General features: G+C 59.5%; 1 protein-coding gene across 3 annotated transcripts; it reads left to right on the forward strand.

Annotated features, from left to right (window-relative positions):
* Nucleotides 1–363: 363 nt before the first annotated feature.
* Nucleotides 364–26330, forward strand: ZNF512B (zinc finger protein 512B). Of its 3 annotated transcripts, XM_084296660.1 has the most exons (17): nt 364–483; nt 4674–4796; nt 7796–7875; nt 8508–8636; nt 8943–9115; nt 9290–9543; nt 10248–10319; nt 11773–11907; nt 13006–13130; nt 15571–15663; nt 16506–16604; nt 17324–17611; nt 18206–18397; nt 22890–22991; nt 24025–24087; nt 25546–25644; nt 25976–26330. In XM_084296660.1, the coding sequence occupies exons 2-17, from the start codon at nt 4676–4678 to the stop codon at nt 26270–26272; spliced, it is 2322 nt and encodes a 773-aa protein (XP_084152786.1). In that variant the 5' UTR covers nt 364–483; nt 4674–4675; the 3' UTR covers nt 26273–26330. The 3 variants fall into 3 exon arrangements, with proteins under 3 accessions (XP_084152786.1, XP_084152787.1, XP_084152788.1); XM_084296661.1 differs by lacking the exon at nt 16506–16604; XM_084296662.1 differs by lacking the exons at nt 364–483; nt 4674–4796 and having other exon boundaries at nt 7795–7875; nt 9333–9543.
* The last annotated feature ends 27 nt before the right edge of the window (nt 26331–26357 follow it).

Genomic DNA, 26357 nt, shown 5'->3' on the forward strand with positions numbered 1-26357 from the left:
GTCGGTGCCGGACCCCTTTGGTGGTGCCAGCCCCCACCACAGGCGCTCGAGGCGCACCCTCGGGTGCCCCCCACCACCCACCGGGAGGCACCGGGGGGCACCGGGGGGCACCGTGAGGAGGCCTCAGAGGGCCTGGAAGCCTCCTCACCCCCTGAGGGCACCGGGACAGCACCGGGGCCTCCTTTTAACCCCCTCCGGGTGTCCCGGAGCCATGAGGGGGGCGCTCCCCGGGGCCCGCCCTACCGGGGCGGCGCCGCCACCGCCACCGCCACCCTCTCCCGCCCCGTGGCCGCGGCCCGGTGGCGGAGCCAGGCGAGAAACCGGGGACCGAAAGCGGGGGCTGGGGAAAAGCGCATGAGCCGCGGAGGAGCCGTGAGGGGCGGTGAGGGGCGGCGGCGGCGGGCGGGGAGCTCGGCACCGGAGCTCGGCTCCGCGGCTGGCGGCTCGCCGGGGAGCCCCGCAGCCGAAGGGGCGGCCGCCGAGGTAAGCACCGGGCTGGGGAAGGCCAAGGCTCCGGCTTCACGGTTGGGCTCCCGGCTTCACGGTGCAGCTCCGGTTCCCGGCTCCGCTGCGGCCAAAGCTCGGCTCCGGTGCGGGGATCCCCGGTTCCAGCCCCCCCCCCCCCCCCCCCCCCCCCCGCTCTCCTCCCGCCGCAGCCCCGTCGCCATTTTGCCTCTCGCTTCCCCTAGCGGGGAGCGCGGCTCGGCCCCGCTTTTGGGGCCGTTTTTTTGGGGTCCCCCCCGGTCCCCAAAGCCCTCAGGGTGGGCACCGAAGGGGGAGGTGGCCCCTCAGGGACCGGGGGGGTGAAGGGGATGAGGGGGGGGGGTGGGATGTGGGGGGGGTGCAGCGGGGTGGGATGGGGATGGGGCAGGGGGTGCTGAGGGGACGGGGAGGGGGTGACGGGGTGACAGGGGGATGGGGTGGCAGGAGGAGGGGGGACAAGGGGTGGGGAGGGGACAGGAGGGTGGCATCGGCCTCAGGGGGTGAAAGGTGGTGGCACAGAGGGGTGACAGGCGACGGGATGGCTCAGAGAGGTGACAGGGGACAGAACAGGTCAGAGAGGTGACAAGGGGACGGGACGACAGGGGACAGGGGACAGGACAGCCCAGAGAAGTGACAACAGGGGACACAACAGCCCAACGAGGTGACAAGGGGACAGGACAGCCCAGTGAGGTGACCGGGGGACACGACAGCCCAATGAGGTGACAACAGGGGACAGGACGGCTCAGTGAGGTGACAAGGGACAGGACAGCCCAGAGAAGTGACAACAGGGGACAGGACAGCCCAACAAGGTGACAATAAGGGACAGGACAGCCCAGCAAGGTGACAACAAGGGACAGAACAGCCCAACAAGGTGACAACAGGGGACAGGACAGCCCAACGAGGGGACAGGACAGCCCAGAGAAGTGACAACAAGGGACAGGACAGCCCAGCGAGGTGACAAGGGGACAGGACAGCCCAGTGAGGTGACAGCGCCCGTGTCCTCTCACTCCGAGGATGCCCAGAGCACAAGGACAGCCCGGTCACCGCCACGGCCACCCGCTGCCCCTCCATCACCCTGTCCCCACGTCCCCTGCTTGTCACCGGGGCAGGGTGGTGGCTCCGTCCAGGCTTTGAGGCCGAGCAGATTTGGGGACGGAGCCGCTGCTGCTGCTCATTGTCTGCTGTTTTTTTTTTTTTTGTGTGTGTGTTTTTTATTTATTTTTTTTTATGTGTGTGCGCGCTTTCCCCATTTGCTTTTGTGCCCGAGGATGGGCGAGGGGGGGGAGGGACTTGCTGAACGCCTTCCCAACAGAAACTTTAAACCATCAAAAAAAGCTGCGCCCACGCCCAGAAAGAGGCGCTCTGGCTGCAACGCCACCGGTTTTCTGCTGCTTTTTCCTCGGGGGGCTGAAGGACCCCGAGGGGGACGTCCCCTGATGCGTGGCTCTGTCCCAAAAGAGCTCTTGGCCCTGCAGAGCAGGGCTCTGGGCGGCTGTCCTGCCCCGTTTAGGGCTGTGTCACCCAGCGGGTGCCTCCCTTTTGGGAAACCTCCCGTGCTGGTGGCGATTCCCTTCCCTTCCAAGGAAGTTTCTCCCAGCGCTTCCTCGTCTTTTCCCCCCCAGAAAGTTTCTTGGTGCGGCCTGAGGTCAGCGAGCTCCCTGTGGTGACCGTCACCTCGCTGCCTCTCTGCCCGAAAGGGCACCGCGGGCACCGCTCTTGATTTTTTGGCACCGCCAGCACCTCTCTGGGCCATCCAAAGCCATCGATTAATTATTGATGATAAGCGGAGCGCATCGACTGGTGATTTCTCCCCCTCGTAGGGGTGTGCTGAGGCCGGGGGCATCGCAGCATCCCTCGCTACCTGCGTGCCCAGGTGCCGGGCAGGTATTTTTATGTGGATTTCCTTCCTTGTCTCCAATTCGTGCCGAATTTCCCAGCACGGGAAGTCCCCAGCACGGGGACGCTGCTGTCCCCGCTGAAGCCCAGCAGAGGAGCGTGCGTGGGACGGGTTCCCAAACTTCCCTCCTCACCCTCCAGCACCACGTGCTTCCTCCCCGTTAGCTCGTGAGGCTCTGCAGCTTTCCTCCTTGCTCATCCCGTGCTGGCTCTTACGTTGGCACTCTGTTTTTTTGTGTTTTTTGTTTTTTTTTTTTTCCCCGGATGCTGGAGTGGGGATGCTTAAAAAAACGCCGCCGCTAACTTCTGCGCCAGGTACCCAAAGGAGAGCTGGAAGCTCGATCTGCGGAGCTGCTGCAGCAGCCGGGTCGGTGCTCAGGGTGCCCTCGGCTGCTGTGGGGTCAGCCCCGGTTTTCCCCGTGCGCCCTCGCAGTCGGACCCGCCGGGATCTGCTCCCCCGTCCCCAGCTGCAGGAGGGTTTTCACCAAAACGCAAGGAAATGGCGGCAAGGCGCGCGGCGCGGGCCGGTGTCTGCTCTCAGCGTGCCTTCCTCAAAACCCAGTGAGAAGTTTGGACGTGGTGGGAAACAATGGGGCTGATTCCTGCTCTCCGCCTCTGGGGCAATTCCTCCGGGAGCCCTGGGGTTGTGGCGGTGGCCGGGGAGCGGAGCTGGGCTCTCGCCGAGTGGTTTTTTTTTTGCTTTTATTTTTCGTGTAGTCAAAAAAATAAGAGGAGGGGGGAAAAATAATCAAAGTAGTGTTTGGTGCGGAAAGCAAAGAAGTTTAAAACCCCCGAAGCTGGCCAGAAAGGACCCCGTTGAGGGGACAGGGAGGAAGGATGAGCTGCGGGAGCAGGGCATGAACCAGTAGGTCCTGGACGCGAGCAGGACGTCGGTGCCGTGGACCACAGCGGGGTTTTCCCTGAGATTGGCTCTTCTTCAGCTTCCATTTAGCTGGGATCTCGCAAATCTTCTATTTCTGCGAGCAAGGAATTTTATTTCTCGACTGCGAGGATGGCCTGGGGGTGGCAGGAGGTGGCAGGGGAGGACGGGGACAGGTTTGTCCCCGGCGGCGCGCACGTGGAGGAGCTGTTTTGGGGAGGGAGCCGCGGCTCCCAGCCAGCCAAAACGAGCTGAATAAACGATTCCTGAGTGCAGGAATCCAGAGAACCTGTTTTCAAGGCTGGGCTTTCCCGTTTGATCTGCTTCACCTCTGGGCCCGTGCAGAGCACCAGATATTTGTCACCGGCCGCGCACGTGCCGGGAGGGGACGTGCTGGCTGAGCACCGGAGTCGATTTCCCAGCTCCGGGGATGGACACAGCCCTGGTGGGGAGCAGGGCTCGCTCCCGAGGATCTGGTGGCCTCGTTGCAGAGCTCTGGGGCACTTTTTTCCCCCGGAGCAGTGCTGCTCCTCGTCAGCACGGATCCGCAGACGTCTGGCGGGGAGGAAGCGCCGCGGCAGCCGGCACCCACGGGTGCAAGCAGGTGGTGGGCTCAGGGGCGTGAAGATGGGCCCAGGAATGAAGAAACAAGAACGAATGAAGCGCTGTGGGACTAAAACCTGTCCTCACTCTGTCTGGAGCCTCGTTGTGCCCCCTGTTAACCAGAGCACGGCAGGATTTGGGCTCGATGTCTCAGGGTGCTTGAGAGGAGCTCGGGCGAGAAGCGGCCACTCCACGGCCTTCGTCCTGGCACGGCTGGAGTCGAGGGGTGTCCTGCTGCCTCCTGCCCTTGGGAGCAAGCTTGGGCCTTCTGCGATGATTTCTGATGTTCATTATTTCCAGAGAAGCCAAATTGAATTATTAATACGGAAAATTTAGATAACATTAACAATCCTCGGTTTATAACGGTTTCCCATTAATAAGGAAAATTGGAAATTTATCACTACATCTGCTCATTAAAACTCACTATTTTTATTTTTTTTTTTTTTGCCTTTTGGTGTCTTCAATGAAAGCAGAGAAATAAACGAGGAGGAAAAGCCATTTATTCGTTGCTTCCCCGGCCGGAGCCAGCCCATAATTTTTAATAAAATCTTTGCTGTTGCACGCGGAGAGGGAAGCAGCCGATAATGAAAGCAGGTTCTCGACCATGTCTGTGGCTTTGCTCAGCCGCCGAACGAACACTCAGAAACCTGCCCCGCTTCTCCCCTTGGTGGGAACGCTCCAGCCGTGGGACACTTTCCCTAATTTCCCTCCCTGCCTCCTTTCCAGCAGCTCCCCTCGCCTTTCCCACGTGTCGTTCGCGGCGCCGAGGGGCCCCGTGCGTGAATCCTAACCCGTCCCTTGCTCCTTGCAGAGATGGCGGATCCCTACACCTGCAAAGGGGGAAGGAAAACAACAGGCTCCACCAAACCCGCTGCCAGCAAAGAAAGCAGGACAGACGCGAGGATGAACCCCCCGGCGGAGCTCCCCAAGCTCGGTAAGGAACCAGCCTTTATTTCCACAGGGCGGAGGGGCCGGGCTCTCCCTTTAGAGCTCTCTCCCTTTAGAGCTCTCTCCCTTTAGAGGTCTCTCCCTCTAAAGGAACCCGTGCCAGTCTAACGAGCCGGGTGTCTCGCCCTCTATTTGTCACTTCGGGGAGCCGAGTGCTACATGAAAAGGCTGGAAAGGCTTGAAAGGAGCACAGAGCATCTGCTGCCTCCCGTGTCGCGCCCCCCCAGGAGGTTGCTCGCCGCCGCACGAGCCCTGGGGGACCCTCGTGCTAAGGGCTGTCGCGCTGATGGATGGCTGATTGCTCTATCCTGGAATCCCGGAGCCCGAGGAGATTTTTCTCCTGTCTGTTTCCGCCGGGTAAATCCGCTCTGTGATGCTGAGAGGCTCTCGGAGCTCCTCAACGTCGCGGGGTGCAGCTTCAGGGCGCGCTGTGCCAGGGCGAATTTGGCTCAGCGCAGGCTGGGGAGGAAGGAGCCTCTCCTGCGGTTGCTTTGCTGACCCCACATGGCCAGGGCAGGGCAGGGAGTGCACTTTCTGTGCTGTGCTTTCAGTCTTGCTCCAAAGAAACCCTAAATCTCTTGGCGAGAGCCATCCCCAGTCCCCGTTTTTAAAGAGCGCGCCGTTCCCACCTTGCTGACACAGCACGACCCGCTGCAGGGGGGCACAGCCACGGTGCCAGCCCCGAAAATACCCTCAGAATCAGGTTTGTGCCTTTGAGGAGTGCCTGGAAAGGCCGGGGTTCAGCAGCCAGCGTGCTGTGGTGCCTGCTGCATGCCAGCACGGCGCACCGTGGCACACCACGGCTCACCACAGCGACCGCAGGCGTCGTGCTGGAAAAGGAGAAGCGTTTTCTGTTCCTCCTGCTTGCTCTCCCTGCCTGCCCTCGCTGACCCCAGCCAGCAGCTGATCGCTGAGGGCACTGGGAGGTGCCTTGCCTGGAAGCTGTCATGAACTTGTCTGGCTTGAAGCGTCCCCAAAAGTTTTGAGACTTGGGGAAGGTGTTAAAAGGAGAGGAGAGCCTGAGCGAGCTGTGGCCGCAGGCGTGCCAAGCTTCTGCAGGGGGGTGTGCTCTTCCTGCTGCTCTGGGATCTTTGGAATTCGGGCTAGTTTGAAGCATTTAAGAGAGAAAGCAGGAAAAAAAAAGGGGAGGAATAGCAGGGAGCAGCAGTGCTGGGAGCCACCTCTTGCAGGCCTTCATGGCTAGCGGAGTTCCCAGGGGGTGCAGGAGCTCCAAATGACGCCTCCGTGGCTCTCAAAGCGAAGCGAACCAGCTGGCCGGACTTCACAGGGCTGGAAAGAAATGAGGAAATTGTCTTGCTTTTTGCCATTTTACCCCTGGCTGCTGGGGCAGGAGGCGTGAAAAAAAAGGAGAGAGTTGGATGTTTTTGGCAGCGCCTCTGTAGGTAACTGGCCGGCTTTGTGTTTAATCTCTCTCACTTGTTCAGAAATCCTGGGCTGGCTTCTGAGCGCAGCCAGCCACAGGCTCGGAGCCGAGCTGCGGTTCCTCGGGAGCTTGGGGGGGGATTGCCGGCTCGGCTTCCAACCCCTTTTTATCTGATTCTCGCCAGGAAAGCCCTCCCAGATCTCGGTGTGAATGTTCTGCATGGCTCAGAGCTCTGGGTTAGCCCTCAGCCCTCAGCCTCGGGAGCTTTGCAGCAACACCTCCACCACCAGCCACCCTCTCCTACGGCCACGCTGCTGCTGTGAGCGCTCGCTGCGTGCACCCAGAGGAGGAGTTTGCTGCCACCAGGCACTTGTCATTCCCCTCAGTCGTTGCTTTTGCTTCCCCCTTTCGAGCTGTGACAACGAGAGCTTGTGCAGGAGGATTTGTGCGTGCCCCAGGATGGAGCAGGGTTAAAAACGTGGCCCGGGAACCGGTGCCCTTCCCTTGGCCAGGGTGGTGGCTTTGGCACGGCTGCAGCCAAGCCACGAACCAAGCCAGAAGACCTGGCAGAAATCTGCCAGTGCTGTTCCCTGCGCTCCCCTCCCCTCAGCTCCGCTGCCTGACCTGTATTTTCAGAAATTGCCCTGATTTGGAATGTTTCTCCTAGCGATTCTTAGGCTGGGGAATCAGAGCACGACGGAGGGACCGGGCGGCGCGCAGCACCCACGGTGCCAGCACCACGAGCGCCTCCAAGTCCCCAGGGCAGCAAACAGCACGCTGGAAATAACCAAAGCAGCAGATTGCTGAGGTTGGCAGCCCTCTGCAAGCCTCCAGGGGAGGCTGCTTGTGGCCAAGCTGGGCTCGCAGGGACCCGGCGTGGTGGCCGTGGTGGCCGGGTGTGCTCGCCGCCCCGGCGTGGGGCTGCACCCAAGGGAGCAGGTGAAAAACCTGCAAAACCCAAGCGGCCAGCAGAGCGAGAGCTGCAGGTGAGGTAGGAAGCATTCGGTGCCTGCCAGAGCTCTCCTGAGCCTGGCGGGGTTGTGAGCGGGCTGCCAGGTCTCTGGTGATGGAGACGAACCCGAGCATGTCTCTGGGGTGCCTGGAAATCATCCCAATAAACAGATCCTGTGCCCAAAAACACTTTTGTGCAGAAGCAGCGTGAGTGAACATGGCAAAAAGGCCTGGCTGCTGGCTCCGAGCAGGCTGTACTGGTTTTTATGGGGCCATGTTTCCATCTGTAGGATCCCCCGGCAAAGGGGCCGGGGGATTTCTGTGCCCAGCCCCTGCCCCAGACGGATTTCTTTTGCTAAGGAAGGCTTTCTTCCAACCCCAGTGGAAGTGTGGTTTTCCAAAGCAAGCCCCAGCTGTGCTGCAACTGCTCCGCTTTGCTTCTGCGAATAAAAGGAGAAGGGTCAAAAAAAAAAACAGCCAAAAAACAGGAGAAGCTGGGCACGGCCATCTCCCGTACGGGTGCCTGCAGGTACCGGGCTGTGCTCCGAGCCGTGGGGAAGCTGCAATCCCCTTCCCGAGGGGAATCTGCACCCCTGGCAGGGCAGCCTGGGGCTGGGGCAGCGGGTGACGAGCGCCGTGTCTGTTTGCAGGAAATGCGACCAGTGACAAAACCGAGGGCAAGAAGAAAGGACGACCCAAGGCGGAGAACCAGGCGCTGAAGGACATCCCGGTAAGACCTCGCGTTCCCTGGCTCCGGATCTGACCCCAGCCCCTGGTTTGCTCCCCAAAGTTTGCTGCACTGCTCACCACAGCCAGCCCCGCTCTTCAGAGCAGTATTTTCCTCAGCTCTGCAAGATTTCAGCCCCTCTGTCCCCTCCATGGGGGTGCACGGCATCACCCAGCACCCCACAAAACCCTGGTGGGGATCAGGACCCTCCACAAACCTCCCCTTCCCCGTGTCGTTCCCAGATAAGCTCTCGCAGCCGCCTCGGGTTTGGCTGATGATTAGAGAGCACGAGGGGCTGGTTGATTTATTCCCCCGAGAATTGTGCAGTTTAATTTCCAGCGTGGACAACGCGCCGAGCAGTTTGTCAGGAGAGCGTGGGCACTGGGGGGGGGGGGGTGGTGATTTACCGACCGGATGAAATGTGGGGTGGTTAAATCACCCGGGCGGCTTCTGGCCTGATTTATTTTCCCCAGCCTGGCTGGGAGCAAGGTAAATGCTCAGGAGGAACTACCAGCCTGCAGAAAAAGCAGCTTTGGGTGGTGGGCAGAGGTCCCGCGTGTGACTCCAGCCCTCAGGACACAGCCAGGGAACGGGAAGCTTCTCACTCAGCCACGTTTCTCTTCTCTCCTTCCCAGCTCCCCCTGATGAACCAGTGGAAGGACGAATTCAAAGCCCACTCCAGGGTGAAATGCCCCAACTCCGGCTGCTGGCTGGAGTTCCCCAGCATTTACGGCTTGAAGTACCACTACCAGCGCTGCCAAGGGGTAAGGAGACCTGAGGGCTGCGTGTCCCTCCTGGCGGCCAACTTTTCCGTTACTGCCTGCAGGTAAAGCTCCTCTCGGGCTGCAAACCCCAGGAGAAACCTGAGATGAAGACGGGGAGGGCACAAACGGGTTGGGGACGGTGTGAGGTGCACACAGCGGGGACTCAGGGCCCTGCAGCACAGCAGGACCTGGAGCCTGGAGGGAGTTTGGACCATCGGGAAGGGTTGGGAGTCCCTGCACCAGAAAAATCCTGGCCCTTTTGTGGCCTAACACCTCTGCCTGCCTGTCTCTCCTCGCCCTGCGCAGGGTGCGATCTCGGAGAAGCTGACCTACTCGTGCTCCTACTGCGAAGCCGCCTTCACCTCCAAAACCCAGCTAGAAAAGCATCGCCTCTGGAATCACCTGGACCGGCCGGTGCCAAGCAGCAAAGCAGAAAACAAAGTGCAGAAAGCCCTTGGGAAGAGCGGCGGCAAGAAAAGGTAGCAGGCTGCGGCCGGGCTGCGTGGTGGTGGCACCCGGCCGGCTGGGAGCCGGGAGGAGGGCGGCGTCCCCACCTCCATCCCCACCATCCGGGCCAGGGAGTGGGGGAGAGGTGTCAGGGACATCTTGCCTTTCGAGCCCTCTTTAAACGAGCCCTCTGTGCTTTGCCCTAGAGCTGCTGAGAGTTCAGCTTGCCCCACCATCCATCCCAAACAGGCAAAGACGGAAAAAGCCGCGGCCCAGGAGCGCGCCGAGAACGGCGAGTGCCCGGCGGAGAGCCGCGAGAGCAAGGAGTTTCAGATCGCGGCGGCCGAGGCGATCGCGGCTGCCACCCCCACGGCCAAATCCTCCAGCGGCAAGGACGCCGGGCAGCAGGGGGGCAGCCAGGCCTCGCTGCAGGAGGAAGACCCCGAGAGGATGAAGCACAGTAAGATTAGAGCCCGGGGCTGTGCTGGGTCGGGGAACCCGGGAAGGGTTGGGGCTCTGCTCCGAAGCTTTTCTCTCTGAAGCCTTTTTTCCACATCCTGAGAATTTGCCCCCACGGGTTCTTGCTTTGAACTCCATTGGGAGTTAAAAAAAAAAAAAAAAAAGGTTGCAGCTGTGGCAGGGATATTTCCATAGGGCCCCTCGGCTGGAAATGGGTTGAATTACCTGCGGCACAGCACGCTGCTCTGTCAGCTCATCCGTCCTGAGCCGGGGTGATTGGCAAACACATTTTCCTTGCCTGTGGGGAGTGAGGAGTCTCCGTTAGCACTGCCTGAGCCCTGCTTATCCATCAGAGCATGGGTTTACACTGCTTGCAGCTCCAAAGTGAACCAGCGACAAATACCTTAGCTCGTGAGGCTGGGGAAACCACGAGGCTCTTGGCACCGGGCAGAGCCATGCCTGCAGTCGCTGAATTGGCCCTGGGTACCGTTATTCCTTCTAGTTTTGTGGTGTTAGTGGCTGCTGGGCTGCTTGTTTCATTCAGCACCCCCTTTTATTTCATCGTGGTGAAGGCCGCCTTGGGATTTCCCTCTGCCTGTTCCTGACACTGAGTGTGCGCACCCCTGGCCCCGGGACTGCTGAAAAGCACCCAGCAGTATGGGTATTTAACCAAATCTCTCTCTCTGTTTCTCTCTTTTGAGTCAGGAAGGAAACAGAAAACTCCTAAGAAGTTTACGGGGGAGCAGCCATCCATCTCGGGGACGTTTGGACTGAAAGGTAACGCGGGATGGCCGTGGGCAGCTGTAGGGTCGTAACTTCTCCCTGCCACACTTCAGGCAAGCCCCTTCCCCGAGAGCCCTCCCCGTGGTGGAGGTAACGTGGGAGCCCCCCGGGCCACGGGAACCTCTCTCTGGAGGATTTGATGCCTTGTGGAGATGACTTTAGGAAAATGCCATCATCCCAGAGGCCGGCCCAAACTGTGGTCACACTAAAGCCAGGTGGATAAAGGTGTCGAAAGGGAACTGCGGGGCAGTAGCACTGCTGGCACTGATCACAACCCCGTCTGCTCTGCTCAGGAACCCAGTCCTGAGAATGAGGAAAGAGGGGGAAGGACGTGGTAAAGGCCACAACACAAAAAGAATGAGCTTTTTACACCAGGGAGCCATGAGACAGGCAAACGCTGGCCTGGGATGCCACGGTATTTCCCGTGGAGCTGCGAGGGATTTCTGCTGCTTAGGGAGGCTGGGTGACACATCCATCCCTTGGACTGTCTCAGAGCTGGTCGCCCACATGACAGAAAATGAATTCGGGGGGGAAGAGCCCTGTTCCCGGGATGTTTGCTGAGAGGAGGCTCGGGAGGTGGCTGCTTCAGCCTGGCAGAGCTGTGTGGGACCGTGGCCACGCTCCCTCTGCACACGCAGCGGGGTGTGGAGGGAGGAAACCTGCAGCACCCCAGCATGAGAGCAGCTGGATTCGTGCTGAAATTTGTTCACCTGGGGGAATTAAACATGGGCTTCCAAGGCACTGGGGGAGGCAGCGCCTTCCAGTACAAGTCCTGGGGGAGAGGCACTGATGGCTCTGAAGGAATCAAACACGCTCACCAGAGAGCAGACAGGATGTGGGCGCTGCGATTTCCTGGCCTCTGCCTCCTGGGAAGGCTGGGGTCGTTTCCCTTAAGTTCCCCACAGAGGCACCTCTGCAAACTGAAATGTCTGCTGCGGGTTCCTCGTGAATAAGCTGCCCCCCCTGTGACCTGCTGCCTCCAACAGAGTGAGACAGAGCTGGCGTTTGCCTGCGTCCCCTGGTTCAACGTGCAGCTTGTGACACCACGAGGCAGTCGTTCCCTGAAGAACCACTACACAGGGGTGCCACCGGTGTCACAGGATGCTGTCTGTGTGTGCACAGAGAGCCCTGCCTTCAAATCCCTCTCCCAGCCCATCATTTCCCAGCCTCTCTGCTTTGCAGGCAGCTCGAGAATGGTGCCAGCAGCCCAGGGGGTTCCTCTTCCCTCTCTTTCTGTCCTTCCTCACCTCCCCAGCAGCCAGCAGGACGGGGAGAGGCCTGCATCCATCATGACGGCTGTGCACAGAGCCCTTGTGGGATGAGACCTTGTGGGATCTGGTGTCTGGGATCCCAGTTTGCCCAGTTTTCTACGAGGGATCCCTGCTGAATGCAGATTGGTCTGATGGTATGGAATCAAGTGCTGAATAAGCATCCCTTCTTTCTTCAGGTCTTGTCAAAGCAGAGGACAAGGCAAAAGCCCATCGAGCCAAGAAGCTGGAGGGGAGCACCAACGTGGAGGAGCTGAAAAAGAAAACTCCGGGAGCTGGTGTGAAGAAGGAAGCAGCTGCACATCTACCAGCAGGTAGGGCTGGTGGAGGCAGATGGGAGGCAGCAGCTCTGCCTGCAGCCTGGCTGCTTGCTGCCTCGGTCCTGTTCTCTGTGCTGAGCCTGCACGAGTCCCACTTCCACAGTTTGTGGAAGCAGGAGCTGAAAACAGCACGAGAAATAGATGCAGGCAGCTCCTTCCCTTTTTGAGGTGCAGCATAAAAACACTGCTGACCGTAAAACGTTGCTGCAGTCACAGCTGACATCCTGAAAGGGGTGTCCCAGCTCTGCTTCACCGTGAGGACAGATCAGCCTCCTGCAAGTGCTGGGAGCTGGCAGCCAAATCCTGGGTCCACCTGGCTTTAGTGTGACCATAGTTTGGGCCAGCCTGTGGGATGATGGCATTTTCCAAACATCATCCCCACAAATGACACTGGGTGTGTGTAATTCTAACGATGATTGTTTCTTCGTGGAGCCTCCGGGCTGCAGCCTGCATCCTAGCCCAGGTTGCTGGCTTTCCCTGGGAGTTCTGACAGCAGGAGGAGCGCAGGATGTAGAAGATAAACACAGCTGCAACGCCTTGCGCTGGTTTCAGATTCAAATAAATGACTCTCTGATCTCCCAGCCATGCAAACGCTTCCAAATAAACAGCCTTGGAGGATTTCATTCAGCCCGGGCTTCCCTTGCTGGAAACCTGGTGTCGTTCTGCTGAGAACGCGGCGTGAACTCTGGACCTGGGAACACGTTTTGGTCACGTGGCTCTTTTTATTTGGGGTGTTTTTTTTTAAGCTGGTCACAGCCATTCAAACAAACACACGCCTGGAAGCCAGCGCTCCCCTAGCTGACCGTGTGTCTGCTGGGAAGAGGAATGCCAAGGAAGCTTTCCAGGCACGCGTCCGGATGGAGCCGAGGCGCTCACCTTTGTTTCCCTCCCTCTCACTGTTTTGTTTGGCAGGGGGGAGTTATTCCAAGCAGGGCAAGTTCAGGTGGCCAGGGGCATCGTGATATTTTAACTCTGCAAGATACCAGCAGGGGAATAACAAAGGGCTGCTCTCTGCTGAACAGTCCAGGCGGTTCTTGTCTCTGGCTGGGTGTCACACCTCCCTTCTCCTCTCCTCTCCTCTCCTCTCCCCAGCAAATCCCGAGGACCAGTGGCAGCGGGAGATCAGCGAGAAGGGGGAAGTTGCCTGTCCAACCTGCAGCGTGATAACCAGGAAAACTGTCGTTGGGCTCAAAAAGCACATGGACGTCTGCCAGAAAGTAAGGGCTTGCCGTGTTCAGTGACACGTTTGGATTTTGGAAGGCAATGGCCACGTGCATGCGCTGCTCACAAACCATATTGGTACTCCTCAAAGCAGTTCAGGGCTGTGGCTGATAGAGCTCTTGCTAGTCATCTTCAGAGAGCTGCTGCCTCCCTTTGTTTCAAACACAGAGAGGAATTTGGACACCTAATTCTCATCAATTCTGAATTCCCTTTGTGGTCTGGGCCCTTTGTCCCCGTGTACCCAGCAGAGTCAGTTATTTCTAGCAGCTAAATGAATAGTTTTAAGGCCGGAGAGATTGCTGGGGTTGTCTCTTAATCTGCCCTCCTCCAGAGACCTGGCTATGGGGTTTCGCTGCCTGCCGTGCCTTGCATCGGGCCAGATAAATTGTGGTTGAATGAGAGCACGTCTCAGAGAGACACCAAGCTTGGATGTGCTGCGGGCAGACTGTCGCGATGCAGGAGTTCAGTAATGGCACAGTGAAAAATTGTCCCTCTGCCACAGCGCCATCCGTCAGAGCAAAGGATTACATCTTCAGCTGTCACCTGGCATGCTGCAGAGCCACTGCCACAGAAAGCCAACGTGGGATCGATGCCTCCCACTTTGAAAATACATGGCTCAGCTTTGATTCCACATTCATTTTCTGTCAGTGCCTCCTCAGCCTTTGCCTCCCTCTTTATCCAGCAGCGAGAGGCTATTTATCCCTTCCAAACCCTGCGTTACATCGATGCTGGGCAGAATCCTGCCTCCACTAGCGTCCTGGCTTCGGTGGAGGGAGGATCTTGGCCATCAGCTCCCTCATCTCCTGTGCTTTCCGAGCGGCTCCCTCGCCAGGCAGGCTCCGCGTGGGCTGCGAGGCCAGCCAGCCCCCCGAGTGCAAATCTGCGCGAGCCGTCAGGCCTGTCTTCCCCTCTATAAATAGGCCTGTGGGTGTTCAGCCAAGCAATCGGGGCTCGCACAGCCTGCCAAGCTCACGACAAAGCAGAGTTAGCGTGGCCTTGAGTCACGCCTGCCCGGGAGGACGTGCCTGCCTCTCCCTCTGCAGCAGCAGAAGCGCTGGTCCCAGTGGGCACGCCGGCTCCAGCTGAAGGAGCAGGTGTGTTCTTCCCTTTCCCACGAGGTTTAGTCCCTCCCGGGTGGCCGTGCCACTTCAGGAGCTAAATAGCTTCACAGAGCAGCCTGTGGCCTGGCAAGGACAGTCCTCAGACTCGGGGTGTGTGGCTGCAGGTCCACCCCTCAGCAGCATCTCTGCAGGGAGCCTGCAGCAGGTTTTACCCTCGGGATGCTCCCATCAGAAGTGACCCCGCAGCGCAGGCACCCTCTCTGCTCGCTCTCTGTTTAGTGATTGAAGTATTTCTTAGCTGGGCAACGGGAAAAGGATGTGCAGACTCCAGAAATTCTTGTAAAACAGCCGAAATTGGGTCCTGCTTTCCTTGTTCACCCCTGTTGTCACTGAGCAGTCTGCCCTTTTCCGTAGGTTTTAGAAAGGAAATAAGGGGTAGGGATGGCTGCAACATCCTTGAGCCCAAAGGAGATGAGGGCAGGTGTATCCTCCCAGCATCCCAGCTGGAAGAGCTTGGCAGGACAGCAACGTTTGATGTCCTTCAGTGTTAACCAGAGTGATATAAACCCCACGTTGGCTGGCACTGGCATCTGGTGAGTCCAGGAGCTTTCAGCACCCACCTCGTTAGGATGCTGCTGGGGGCTGGAACAAGATTAACCCATCAGAGCACAGGTACGAGTGGTCATTCCCAGTTAGCTGCTGTAAGTTTATTCATCATTTTCCAAGAGTTCTAGGAGAAGGAAGGATTCACAGCTCCATCTGCATCCCCTCCCCAGCTTCTAGGCCAGACTTGAGGGAACGGGCAGTGGTGAGAGTGGCGCAGCACCCGGGCAGGAAGAGCAGGAACAGCCGTGGCCATCCCAGCACCATCCTGTCCCACCAGACATCCTGTCTCCTGGTGCTCGGAGCGTTCACCTCCTGAGTCAATAAATTCTTGTACCAGCCCCAGCAAAAGCCATCATCTGCATCTCGATTCCAAGCAGCCCAGGTGCCCATAAAGCACGTCGTATTCCGGCATCTGTCCTGGGTAGCAGGGCACAGAGCACAATCCGCTGACAGGCCGGTAGATCAAAGCTGCTTCTCTGTCCTAACCCTCTAATGGGAAGACTAAGACACCATTTGCAGATGTTTCCAGCCAGTGGGGCTTGAAATCTGCACCCACAATGGAATATTTTCCAAAAACTGGGGCATATCCAGGCCAACCAAGCGTCAGGCTCAGATGGGGTCGGGGGGACGCGGGTGCTGAGTTGCCTGCTGAGTCCCAGCAGGGGGAACTGACGCAGCAGCAGCTGCCCCCGGGGCTCGGTGAGGAGCAGCCCTCGGAAACCTGAAGGTGTTGGCAGCCCCCGTGATGATTTGCTTCTGATTCCTCCAGCTGCAGGACGCCTTGAAGTGTCAACACTGCAAAAAGCAGTTCAAGTCCAAAGCTGGGCTGAATTACCACACCATGGCTGAACACGTCAGCAAGGTAAGAGGGCTGCGGAGCTCTCAACCTCACACCTCGTTTCTCCTCTCTCCCCAAAGATGCAGATGCAGAAGACGAAGCAATCGGCAGCTCGCTTTCCTTTGTCTTTTCAAAGGAGGGATCCCCACGACCGCAGTAGCCTTCCCCCGTCCTTGCCGAGCAAAGCCCTGCGTCCCCAGGCAGCTGGTTAGCTTCGTGTTCACCCCTGAGCGTAGAGCAGAGAGCTGGAAAAACAAAACAGGATTTCCAAGCCCAGAACGGGGGAAGGTTCAGTGAGTGTGGTGAGGCGGCTTTTGAGGGGCAAAGCTCTGTTTCCAACCCTGTGCCCACAAATCCAGGATGGATGGGTGCTGCTTTGCACTAATCTCCAAATCCCACGTGTTGCTCTCCACCATCCACGTGAGAAGGAGCCACAAAATTTGCCACGAACAAAATCTGGCAGGCAGCGATTTAGGTGCTGCTCTTAAAAACCCGATTGTGTACGCCTCTGAGACAGCAGGGCGAGGCAGAACCCTCTCTCTCCATGTCCCGTGTTTACCAGTTGTGACTTGTCTTTCACCTGCGCACTGATCTCCTGCTCTTTGGCCTGGCTGGTGACTTCTCTGTGCAGGAACTGCTCGTGGATTTCTCGGTTCGCCCTTTGGGTGCAGCCACGGGAAATGCGTGAGCAAAGCTGGCGTTTAGCAGCGAAACCACGGAGCAGTGGGAGACCCAGCTTGCCTAAGGCGAGGTTTGCAGCCCGCCCGGGGCAGCTGCTGCGAGGCAGGGCTTTACCACCCACTCCTGGCACAGAGGACATGAGTAAATGGTTGACTCTGTCGCTTCTGTTACTTCCTTGTTTCCAGCCCGTTCCTGTGGAAACCGCTGGACTTGGTGAACAGGAAGAGCGGGAAAGGCTGAGGAAAGTGCTAAAGCAGATGGGAAAACTGAAATGCCCCAATGAGGTACAAGAACGATTCCTGTTTCTTGTTCTGTGAAAAGGTGGAAGGAGTGAGCCCCGAGGCAGAGGGGATGCGTGCTCTCCTGGCACCCCTCGGTGCGCCCTCCACTTCTCACACCGCTCCCCCTTAGCTCAGCTCTCCGTGTCCCCGTCCCTGTCCCCGTCCCGCTAGCTCTTAGGGCCGTCCTAGCAGCAGGGTGGCAGCAGGGCAGGGTGAGGAGGGCCGCAGGCCGAGCTCAGCCTCTCCAACCCAAAAAAGGGGCACGGAGCTGCCGTGGGCCCCTTGCACAGAGCGTAAACCCAACCGAACCGCGCCGGAACGGTGCCCAGCCACTTGCAGACGAGTCACGAGCAGGTAACGGGGGCGTGTGGCTGAGGTTTGTCTCTGCAGGTGGTTTGCTGGCTGCGTGGGGCGCGTGGCAGCGCCTGCCCGCCGCGCTCTCTGCTCCCTGCCTGCCGTCTGTCCGGCCGGGGAGCCTTGGCCGTGTGTCAGAGCAGGGCAGGTAGCTCAGGGGGATCGGGGGCTGCTCCCTCTGCCTCTCCGTGTCACCTCCGTGGGCACGGGGCAGCCAGAGGGGAGTGGAGCTGTTGGTCCCCTGCGTGTCGGAGGGGTTTGCAGAGCAGGACGCGTTCCTGCCGTGCCCGGAGCAGCGGCACCGGGACCGTTTCATCCCGAAATCACAGCCCTCCCTCACCCTTCTCTTCTCCCTTTTTTCTCCCCAGGGCTGCGCGGCCAACTTCTCCAGCTTGATGGGCTACCAGTACCACCAGAAGCGCTGCGGCAAGCAGCTCGCCGAGGCCGACAAGCCCGTCTTCAGCTGCCCACACTGCGGCAAGAAGTACAAATCCAAGGCTGGCCACGATTACCATGTGCGGTCAGAACACCCGGCCTCGGTGAGCCCCCCGGACACCTCCGCAGCCCGAGGAACGGGGCCAGCCCTCCCTGTAGGGGACTGCAGAGCTGCAGAGCCTGTGGGCAGGACCGAACCGGGCAGGGCCGGGCCGGGCAAGGCAGGTGCAGACGTCGGACTGATGTTGTTTTCTCCTTTTTCGTCGCCTCACGCGTGCGTTGTAGCTTGCAGTGTAGGTGGGGAACGGGCGACAGCCCCCTTTGCCCATCCCCAAAAAGCAGGGAGCTGTATTTAAGTGAGGGGAGTGGCGGGCGGTGTTCCCCAGCACCCGTGGGGCTGCCCAGCTGTGCTCCAGCCAAAAAAAAAAAAAAGAGATCAGATCACTCCTCCAGCAGCCAGCAAGCGCCGGCTGCTCGCCACCGCTGGGGGTGGCAGGATGCGTCCCTGGGGAGCATCCTCTGTGCTGTTGATCCCTCCTGACAGTGCATCCGACTCTAATAACCCCATAAATCTAATAAATTGAGACTTTTATACACGTGGGAAGTCTGGGAGTGGGAAAGGACACGATCAGCTCAGTGCTTGGGCTGTGTGGTTGTGGGAGGAGGCGGGCATGCGCCTGGGGTCCCCGTGCTGGGGTGCTGCTGTCCCTGCACACAGCAGGTCTGCAACCAGCCCAAACCTAAATATCCCCATCCCCGGGCTGTGGAGAGCTCTCCCCTTCTCCCCTAGTCATAATTCTTGTCTCTTTTTGCAGCCTCCAGAGGAGCCAGAGGTGAAGCCAGAGCCCAGCCCCGTGGAGGATTTTGAAAGGACCCCAAGCGGCCGCATCCGTCGCACGTCGGCTCAGGTGGCCGTCTTCCACCTGCAGGAGATAGCAGAGGATGAGCTCGCCAGGGACTGGACCAAGCGGAGGATGAAGGACGACCTGGTACCCGAAACGAAGCGGGTAAGAGGCTTTTATTCCTCCTCACTTTGAGCTATTCGTGCGCAGACATCCCGGCACGGCAGCGGGGCCCCAGGCGGCCGAGGCCTCGCGTTCTCGTGTTCGGTGCGTGCAGTGAATTAGCAGGGATGGCAGATTTCTTTCTGAAGAAATTTGGCTGAGCCCCGGAGCTGCTTCCATGATCTGGAGGCTCCATACCAGCAGTGGGGAGATCAGGGTCTGGCCCCGAGGATGTCACGGAGGAAGGTGTGTTGTCTGTGGCATGGTGCGGGCTGACAAGCGAGGAGCACACACAGAGAGCAGGTCAGGTCTAAAACAATCACCTCGTCAGAGAGCAAGGACTCCCCAGGCAGAATTTCATCTCTTCCATCTCTCCTGCTTCATTTCTGGGAGGCTCTTCCCAGGAGGAGAGGCGTTGTGCTCTCTTCTCCCCCTCGGTATTTGCATTCCTCTTTTCCTCCTTGCTCTTGACTTTGGGTATTTTGTGGCTGAGCTGAGGGAGGGGCCCGGCCAGCATGCCCATGTGCAGGCCGGCACACAAAGACCTCGGAAAGGTTCCAGCTCCTGGCACAACAGCTCCATGAACTTCCCTTTGTGTTTTTTTACGAGACGTTTCTTGTGTTCATGGTCTAATTGTTTAAATTGAACGCGTGAGCTCCGTCCCAGCGCTAAGAAAACCGAATTGCTGCGAGGTTGGTGGCAGCAGATTGGCGTCGAAGATGAGAAGGGGGGAGCAAGCCCAGCTCCTAGGTGGCAGGCGAGGCTTTTGGGCTGGAGAACAAGGACCTCGAGCCCTGTGTTGGCCCCAGCTGCACCGGGTTTCGCTGCAGAGATGAATTCAGAGGTCAGAGCGCGGCGAGTGGATGCGTGTGGAGCTGTGAGAGTTTATCTGTGGGTGCGTCTCGCCTTGACAACACGCTGAAATCTCATCTGCTCCTGAATTCCCCCTCTGCTCTGAATGGGCTTCAGGCAGGGGGCAGCATCTCAGCACCCCTGCGCATCGCCCGGCGCTCCTGCTGAGCACCCCCACGGTGCTCGTCCTTCCCAGGGAGCGGGCACTGGGGCTGCAAAGAGACAAATCCTGCTTAACTGTGAGAAGAAGAAGAAGTTTCCACCCTTTGGAGCACGCTGCTGAGCCCGCAGGCCCCTTCCCTGCCTTGGAGGTGAGATGTCAGGGGTCGGTGGCAGATTGCGGCCTCACCTCGCAGCAACACCCAGGGATTTGCAGGGCCCCAGAGGGTACCAGTGCTCCCAGTTCCAGCCAGTACCGCACTGGGAGCACCCATCCTGCTCACCGTTTGGTTCAGAGCAGGACCTGCTCTGTCCCCGAGCTCTCCAGCGACACGCCACGGCCCCAGCAGCCCGCGGGGATGCTGAGGGAGGCGATGAAGAAAGCCACCCCCTGCTCCGTCCTTCTCCAAGCAGCCAAGCTCTTCCTCGGGGGAGGGCGTGCAGCTCCTCGGCAGCTCCTTTGGCAGCATCCTGCCTCTCCCAAATCTCCTCCGGGTGCCCCCCTGCAGCCCCCCCACCACATTGTGCCCACCGTGGCCGTGCCGCAGCCGGCCCTGGCCGGGCTGGGACGCTGCTTTGGGATCCCGTTGGTGGCCCGTGGTGGGACGCCTTCGCCTTCCCCCCCGGGAGGATGGATTCCTTCTCACCAAAGCCATGGCATCAGAATAAACGATTGCTGCTCGGATCCCAGGCCTTGCAATGCCTTCCTTCTGCGCTAACCAGATCCAGCACTTCTAAATATACACTGGAGCCTGATTTTCTCGCTCCGATCTTTATTTGCCTCTGGATAAGCTGAACCAGATGAGGGATTTCACAACGGCCGCTTGCTGAGGATGTCAGATTGGGGAAGGGCACACACCCCTGCTGCTTTTCTGGGAAAAAATCTCCTCTCCAGAAGCTCCGTGAAGATGCTGCCAATCCCCCCGGCCCTCCTCCGGCCTTTGCTGGAGCCAGCCCCTACCTGCAGCAAGGCCCAGCTCTGCCTCGGTGCCTTCAGCCTTTGGGTAGGGGAACCCCGTGGTGGAGGGAAACAGCCTCCTAGAGCGGAGGGAAGAGGCAAGCAGGGAGAAAACACCTTGGAAATCCGGCTGTGTGATGGGCTGATGCCTTCACTGCTTCCCCGTGGAGCAGCTTGTGCTCCTGGAGCTTTTTTTTTTTTGTCTTGTGCTGCCACGAGCCCAGCTCCAGCCGGGTACCACGGCCCTTCCTGCTCTCTCCAGCACTTTTTGGGGAAATATTTGCTTTCCTGCCTGCTCCTGGGGGTCTGCACGGTGCTGGGGGCCCGGCTGCTGTCCTGCAGGAGCAGGGAAAGGGGAGCTGAGCCCAGCAGGGGCTGGGATGGAAGGGGAGCTCGCAGCAAAGCGCCGGCGCACACCAGTCAGTGAGCTCGAGGGCAGAAGTCATCCGCGGGCTTGATTTTTTTTTAAGAAAACCCCACGTTGGGAGCGGAATGCATTCCCAGACCAGAAAAATCTGGCTCGGGTCTGTCCCCCAACACAATGGCCCAGCCATCTGGGCAGAAACCGGCAAGTCCTGGAGCCAGCCTGAGCCCCGAGGACTCGGCTCAGCGGTGGCCGAGCTGGCTGCTAGCAGGGGGCTCAGGTGAGGACCCCCCAGGACTGTTCCTCGTGCCCTGCCCTCGCTCAGGAGCCCGGCCACAGCTCCTGGCTTTGCCTCCCGGGTGAAATCAGCTGCATTTTGCACGGGGCAGGACCACGGAGAGGTCAGAGGGCTGTGCCGAGGTGTTGGCCTGCGTGGTTCTCCTTTGCTGCGATGTATTTTGGGGAAGGGCACAGCGGAGAGGATCAAAATCTGCAATTTAAGGGAATAAAAGTGCCCGTCACAGAAAAGGAGCCTTCCCAGCCCGGCATCCTTCGACTGTTCCGAGGAAGATGGGCCGCGGCCAAACCCGGTTGTAGCTCTTTTAATGATCTGGCCCCGAAGATTTTCACTTACAGGCTGTTTGAGGAAAATAAATGGAAGAAAATAAAATATTCCATGCCTGGGGCTCCTGCTTAATAGAGACATAAAGATGGCTTTGACATTCCCAGAACCGCAGCGCCCCGGGAAGACATGGGATTTGCATGTCATTGTGCAGTGCCTGCTGGAGCAGAGCAGGGAGGGATTTATTTTATTTTATTTTATTTTATTTTATTTTATTTTTTCTTTTTTTCCCCAGAGTGGGAAGCCGGAGCAGCAGAACCCGCATCTCTGAACATCCCCCCCCGCCTCCTCCCCGGGGACACTCAGGGGGAGAGGGTTGTTGCCGGGGCTGCTTGCGGTTCCCGTTAATGTTTGCTCGTTCATGGGATTGATTGGCTTTTAATTAAGGAGGCCGCTTGGCATCCCCGGCTCTCGGTATCAATGGCAAAAAAAAGCCTCCTGGGTTCTCCCCTGGAGGTGGCATCGCCTTCCCCGGGCAGGGGAGGACGGGGGCTGGCGGTGGGTGCCCCCATCCCAGCGCTTCAAAGGGCTCTGCTGGCATCTTGGTGGCCGCGAGGCGTGACAGAGGAGCAGCACGCCGGGGCTTGGGGGATTTTTCCACATCCGTCCTCACCAGCGTCCCTTCCGCAAGTCCCAAAAAAAAGCCTGGTTTTTGCACCTCTCTGCAAATGTTTTTTGAGCCTGCTCCGTCTCCACTGAGCAAAGTTACGTTGATGTGCTGGAGGAGCCCCCGTCCCCAAAGCCTCACGGGTCCCACCGAGCAAACGAGGGTTTGGGGAGGCGAGCAGCACCCCGTGGTCCTCGCCCAGCTCCTGCCTGCATCGTGGCACGGCCGAGGGCAGCTCCAGCTGCAGGAGGAGCAGCCCCGTGCGCCCTGCGGGACTCGCTGCGCCCGCGCCCTGGTGGCAGCAGCCCCGCAGGTAGGGCCCCGCACCCCACGGAGGCGTTTGCATGGGCTGAATGCTCAGAAACGGAGCTGGAAGAGGCCAGCCCGCTAAGCTAACCCTCTGAGTCGCTAATAAAGCAGTAATTAAAAGCACTTGGAAGGAGCAGCGCTGCCAGAAGGAGAGGCAGAGAGGCGAGAGGCTCTCATTGTTCGACGGGGCTGCGCCCGGTACCCGGTGGGAGGCAGCCACGGGGGCTCTTCCAGCTGGGCTCTGTCCCCTCTGCCCAGCTTGCGGGTCACAAAATTTGGCCGAGGGGCTGCTCCGAGACAAGGCCTGGCCCCGAGCAGCCGTGGGGAGCGTGCCCCAGGATCTAGAACCTTCTCTCGTGGCTCTGCCTGGAGGTGGCCGCGGTTCCTGCCCCGTGCCGTCCCCACCGCCCCCCGTTCCCGCTGCCCCCTGGCTGGAGGCAGGAGAGCCACCCCCGTGCTGCTCAGTGCCAGGGGAGAGGACATCCTCGGGGGAAGCTTCCCTGCTCGTTTTCGACCCCAATTCACTTCTCTGGGGGGAACGGGGGGGAGTCCAAACCCGTTTGGAGAGCAGGGGCTCCCCCCCGGGACAGGGCCGCTCTGCTAACGCCTTCCCCTTGTTCACAGCTCAACTACACCCGGCCGGGACTTCCCAAGCTCAACCCGAGGCTGCTGGAAAACTGGAAGAACGAAGTGAAGGAGAAAGGACACATCAACTGCCCCAACAACGTAAGGACCGCTTCTCCTCTCCCGCTTTCACCCCACGAGGGGAATTTTTTGGGGCAGAAACCCCCGGTTCTTTAAGTTCCCGGGCACCGAGGCTGCAGCAGTTTTGTTGCTGCTCAGCCCTGGGTTTGAGCTGCTCTCCCCAAGGTCCATGGAAAGGGAAGCACGTCCCCTGCCAGGGTTCTTGAGCACAAGGGGGGGCTCAGGAATCACCCCCCAGGTCCTGGGTGCTGGTGGGAGGCAGGTTTTGGAGCTCCCCAAAAGCTGGGGCTGCTTTTGGGGAGCTCCGGCACCAGCACAGGGCGAAGGCTGCGTGCTCTGTGCCTAGGAGCCCTTTTTGCACAGAACCTGCTTTTCCCAGAGTAAAGCCAGGGCTGGTTTTAAGTCGTTTGGGGTATTTTCGTGCGTGTTTTTTTATTTTATTTTTATTTTTTAAGCGCTGGGATAGGCAAAGGCCTCCGGGACGTGGTGTGTGTGCTTCATCTCGCTGTAAAACAGCCTTGGCCTGAGCTCGCAGGGAGGTGAACTCCACCCTCGTGCTGGGCTGTTGATTTATAACGTGAAACAAAGCCTCAGCAATGGGAATTTTGAGCGGGGCTGTTACCACAAGGCCGGGGGAGACGCACTGGCTAATGAATGTCACACACAGGCGCTTTGAAAAGACGTGGCTCAGAAACTGGTCATGCCGCTGCCCTGGTGATTTCCCTTCTCCGTTAAGCGTCTGCTGTGGCTCCAAGAACTCCTGTAGCCCAGCAGGGCCTCCTGACTGCTCGCAAATGGACGTTTTCCACGGAGACGTTGAGGGGAGACTTTTTTTTCCAGCCCGTTGCAGGGGGAACGCGGCCACATGGCTCCCATTAGCTCTAATAGGAAACGTGTGCCCAGAGCCCTCGGCGTCTCGCACAGCATTAACCTCCCGCTGCTCCGCCTGGACCCGTGGCCTCGCTGGCCCAGCGGGCTCCTGGCCACGGGCTAGAGGAAGGCCTGGAGACGAGGGCAAAAGGTGGCCAACCCTCCTGTGTTTCTTTTCCCGCAGTGCTGCGAAGCCATCTACTCCAGCGTCTCGGGGTTGAAAGCTCACCTGGCCAACTGCACCAAGGTAGGTCCTGCCTCCTCTCGCACCTTCGGCTCGGAGGTGGGCTTGGGCTTGTCCTTTCGGAAGAAGCAGGCCAAGGGACAAAATAAAAAAAAAATTAAAAAAGGACGTGGGTTAAAGGATGGCGACCTGGGCGGGATCAACCCCCCAGCCCCACGTACCCGAAGGAGGCGAGGCTGCAGCCCAGCGGGCGTCGCGGAGAGCTTTTATCTCCTGGAGGAAAACCCTTGCCTGAGCCAACGTCTGACCCAAGGACAACCCGCAGCAGCCCCTGCACAGCTCCTGCAGCCCCTGATTTAGTCACAGCTGTGGCCAGCACTGCCAGGAGCCCTGCAGAGACCGCAGGGCTGCGGGCAGGCAGAGCGGTGGCACTGCCGAGCGCCGGGGGGGCCGGGTGGCCTGCAGCCCCCACAGGAGGAGGGCTCGGGAGCTCAGCGTAGGTCCCTCGCCTTGGAACGGGGTGAGCTCGTAAAGCTTTCTGCCCTGAAACGTTTCCAGCTGCAGCTTGCGTTGAACACAGCTTCCAGGAGGCAGCTCCAACGCACACCCCACGGTTATTAAAAACACAACCTCCCGCACTCCTCCAGCACGAGCTGGAACATCAGCCCCTAATGAGATCAGTTCGAAAATGGGCTGCAGAGACCCGGCAGAAGAAGCAGGATTTACACAGGATAAAAGTGCAAGCGCAGGAGGCTCCGGCAGCTCCTTTGCGAGCTCGCAGACCCGGGCACCCAGCAGCAAATGGTTTCTGAGCGAAAACCAGGCGTTTTCTGGCTGGTTCTGTTGTCGCTGCTCTGGTGCCTGTGCACAGAAGGTAGCCAGGGCCTGCGGGATTATTTTCTCTAAATACACAGCTGCGTTGCCCACGAGAGGCAAGCCTGGCATAGCCCACGCTGCAGCTCCCCGTCCTCGGCGGGGCTCGAGGAGCCGAGCTGATTTTTGCAGGAGGGTTTACGGAGCCGGGCCTGCCCCTCTCCAAAACGCACGAGCTGTCCCGCTGCAGATTTACAGCCCGGAGCCAGCCAGGGAGAAATTCCCAGCGAGCGATGTCTGCGTGGCCCGAGGGGGCCATCCATCAACCCCTTGTCAATAAGAGAACACATTTATCCCCCCCCCTCTCCGTGAGCCGGGTGATCAGTCACCCCCAGGAGGGCTGTGCCGACAGGAACCCAGCGGTAGCCGCAGCTCTTTGACAGCCTCAGAGGGCAGCGAGGTGAGGCTGGGGGGCGTAAATTAGCCGAGGGCTCGGTCCCCGTAGATCACAGCTCTGCTGACAGCGAGGGAACGGGGGCGTTCGGCCCCACACGGTGTCTGCGCAGCCCCGCAGCCGCCCTGGGTAACGCAGGGGCAGCGAAATTGGGCGCTGGCTGTGCCCTGCGAGCCTGCAGGACCCGAAATTTGGAGGCTCGGGGAGCTTTGGGCTCTGCCCTGGGGCTGCCCGCCGGTGCTCTGTCTTTGCAGGGGGACCACTCGGTGGGCAAGTACCGCTGCCTCCTCTGCCAGAAGGAGTTCAGCTCCGAGAGCGGGGTCAAGTACCACATCATCAAGGCTCACTCGGAGGTAAGGAAGCAGCTGGGGCTGCTCCGGGGCCCTGCTGCCACGCGCCCACGCTCGGTTTGCCCCTCTCCAGCCCCTTAAATTCACCAGGAGCAGGGCGCAGCAGCTCCCATCAGCATCAGCCGCATTGGGACAGCCTCAGGGCAAGGCACGGAGCTGCTGAGCCAGCCCGGGGGGGCCTCAGTGCTCAAAAACCTCCAGGGAGGTGATGCCAAAGGGCATGGGGCAGCTGGGGCTTGGGAAAATGGGGCAAGAGAGCCCTGGTGCGAGCTGTGGGGCTGCCGGGGCCGAGGCAGGTCCCTAACCAGCCCCCGTTATCACCCCGTGGATGCAGAACTGGTTCCGAACCGCCGCCGAGGCCAGCCGGAAAAAGAAAAGCAGGGAGCAGCTTTCATCCAGCAAGGAGGAAAAAAAGAAAAGCACAAACGGGAAGAAAAGGGGGAGAAAACCCAAGGAGAGGCCTCCGGAAATATCCCCCAAAGGCAAAGAGAGCCTGGCAGCAAAGACTAATCACAAGAAAAGCCCCGAGCACTGGGAGGGCTCCCGCTGCAGCCCCGCCGGGGACGAGCGCGTCCCCAAACCCCCGAGCCAGCACCGTAAGGGGGGGGGCAGCAAGGTGCCCGAAAAATGAGAGCTCAGAGACTCCTCCGCGAGGATTCACGGATTCGTTTACAGCCCAGGGTAACAGGGTGAGGTTGAGGGGGGGGGGGGGGGGG

The sequence above is a fragment of the Netta rufina genome, assembly GCF_964035555.1.
Source record: "Netta rufina genome assembly, chromosome: 16".
NCBI classification, from domain to species: Eukaryota; Metazoa; Chordata; class Aves; order Anseriformes; family Anatidae; genus Netta; species Netta rufina.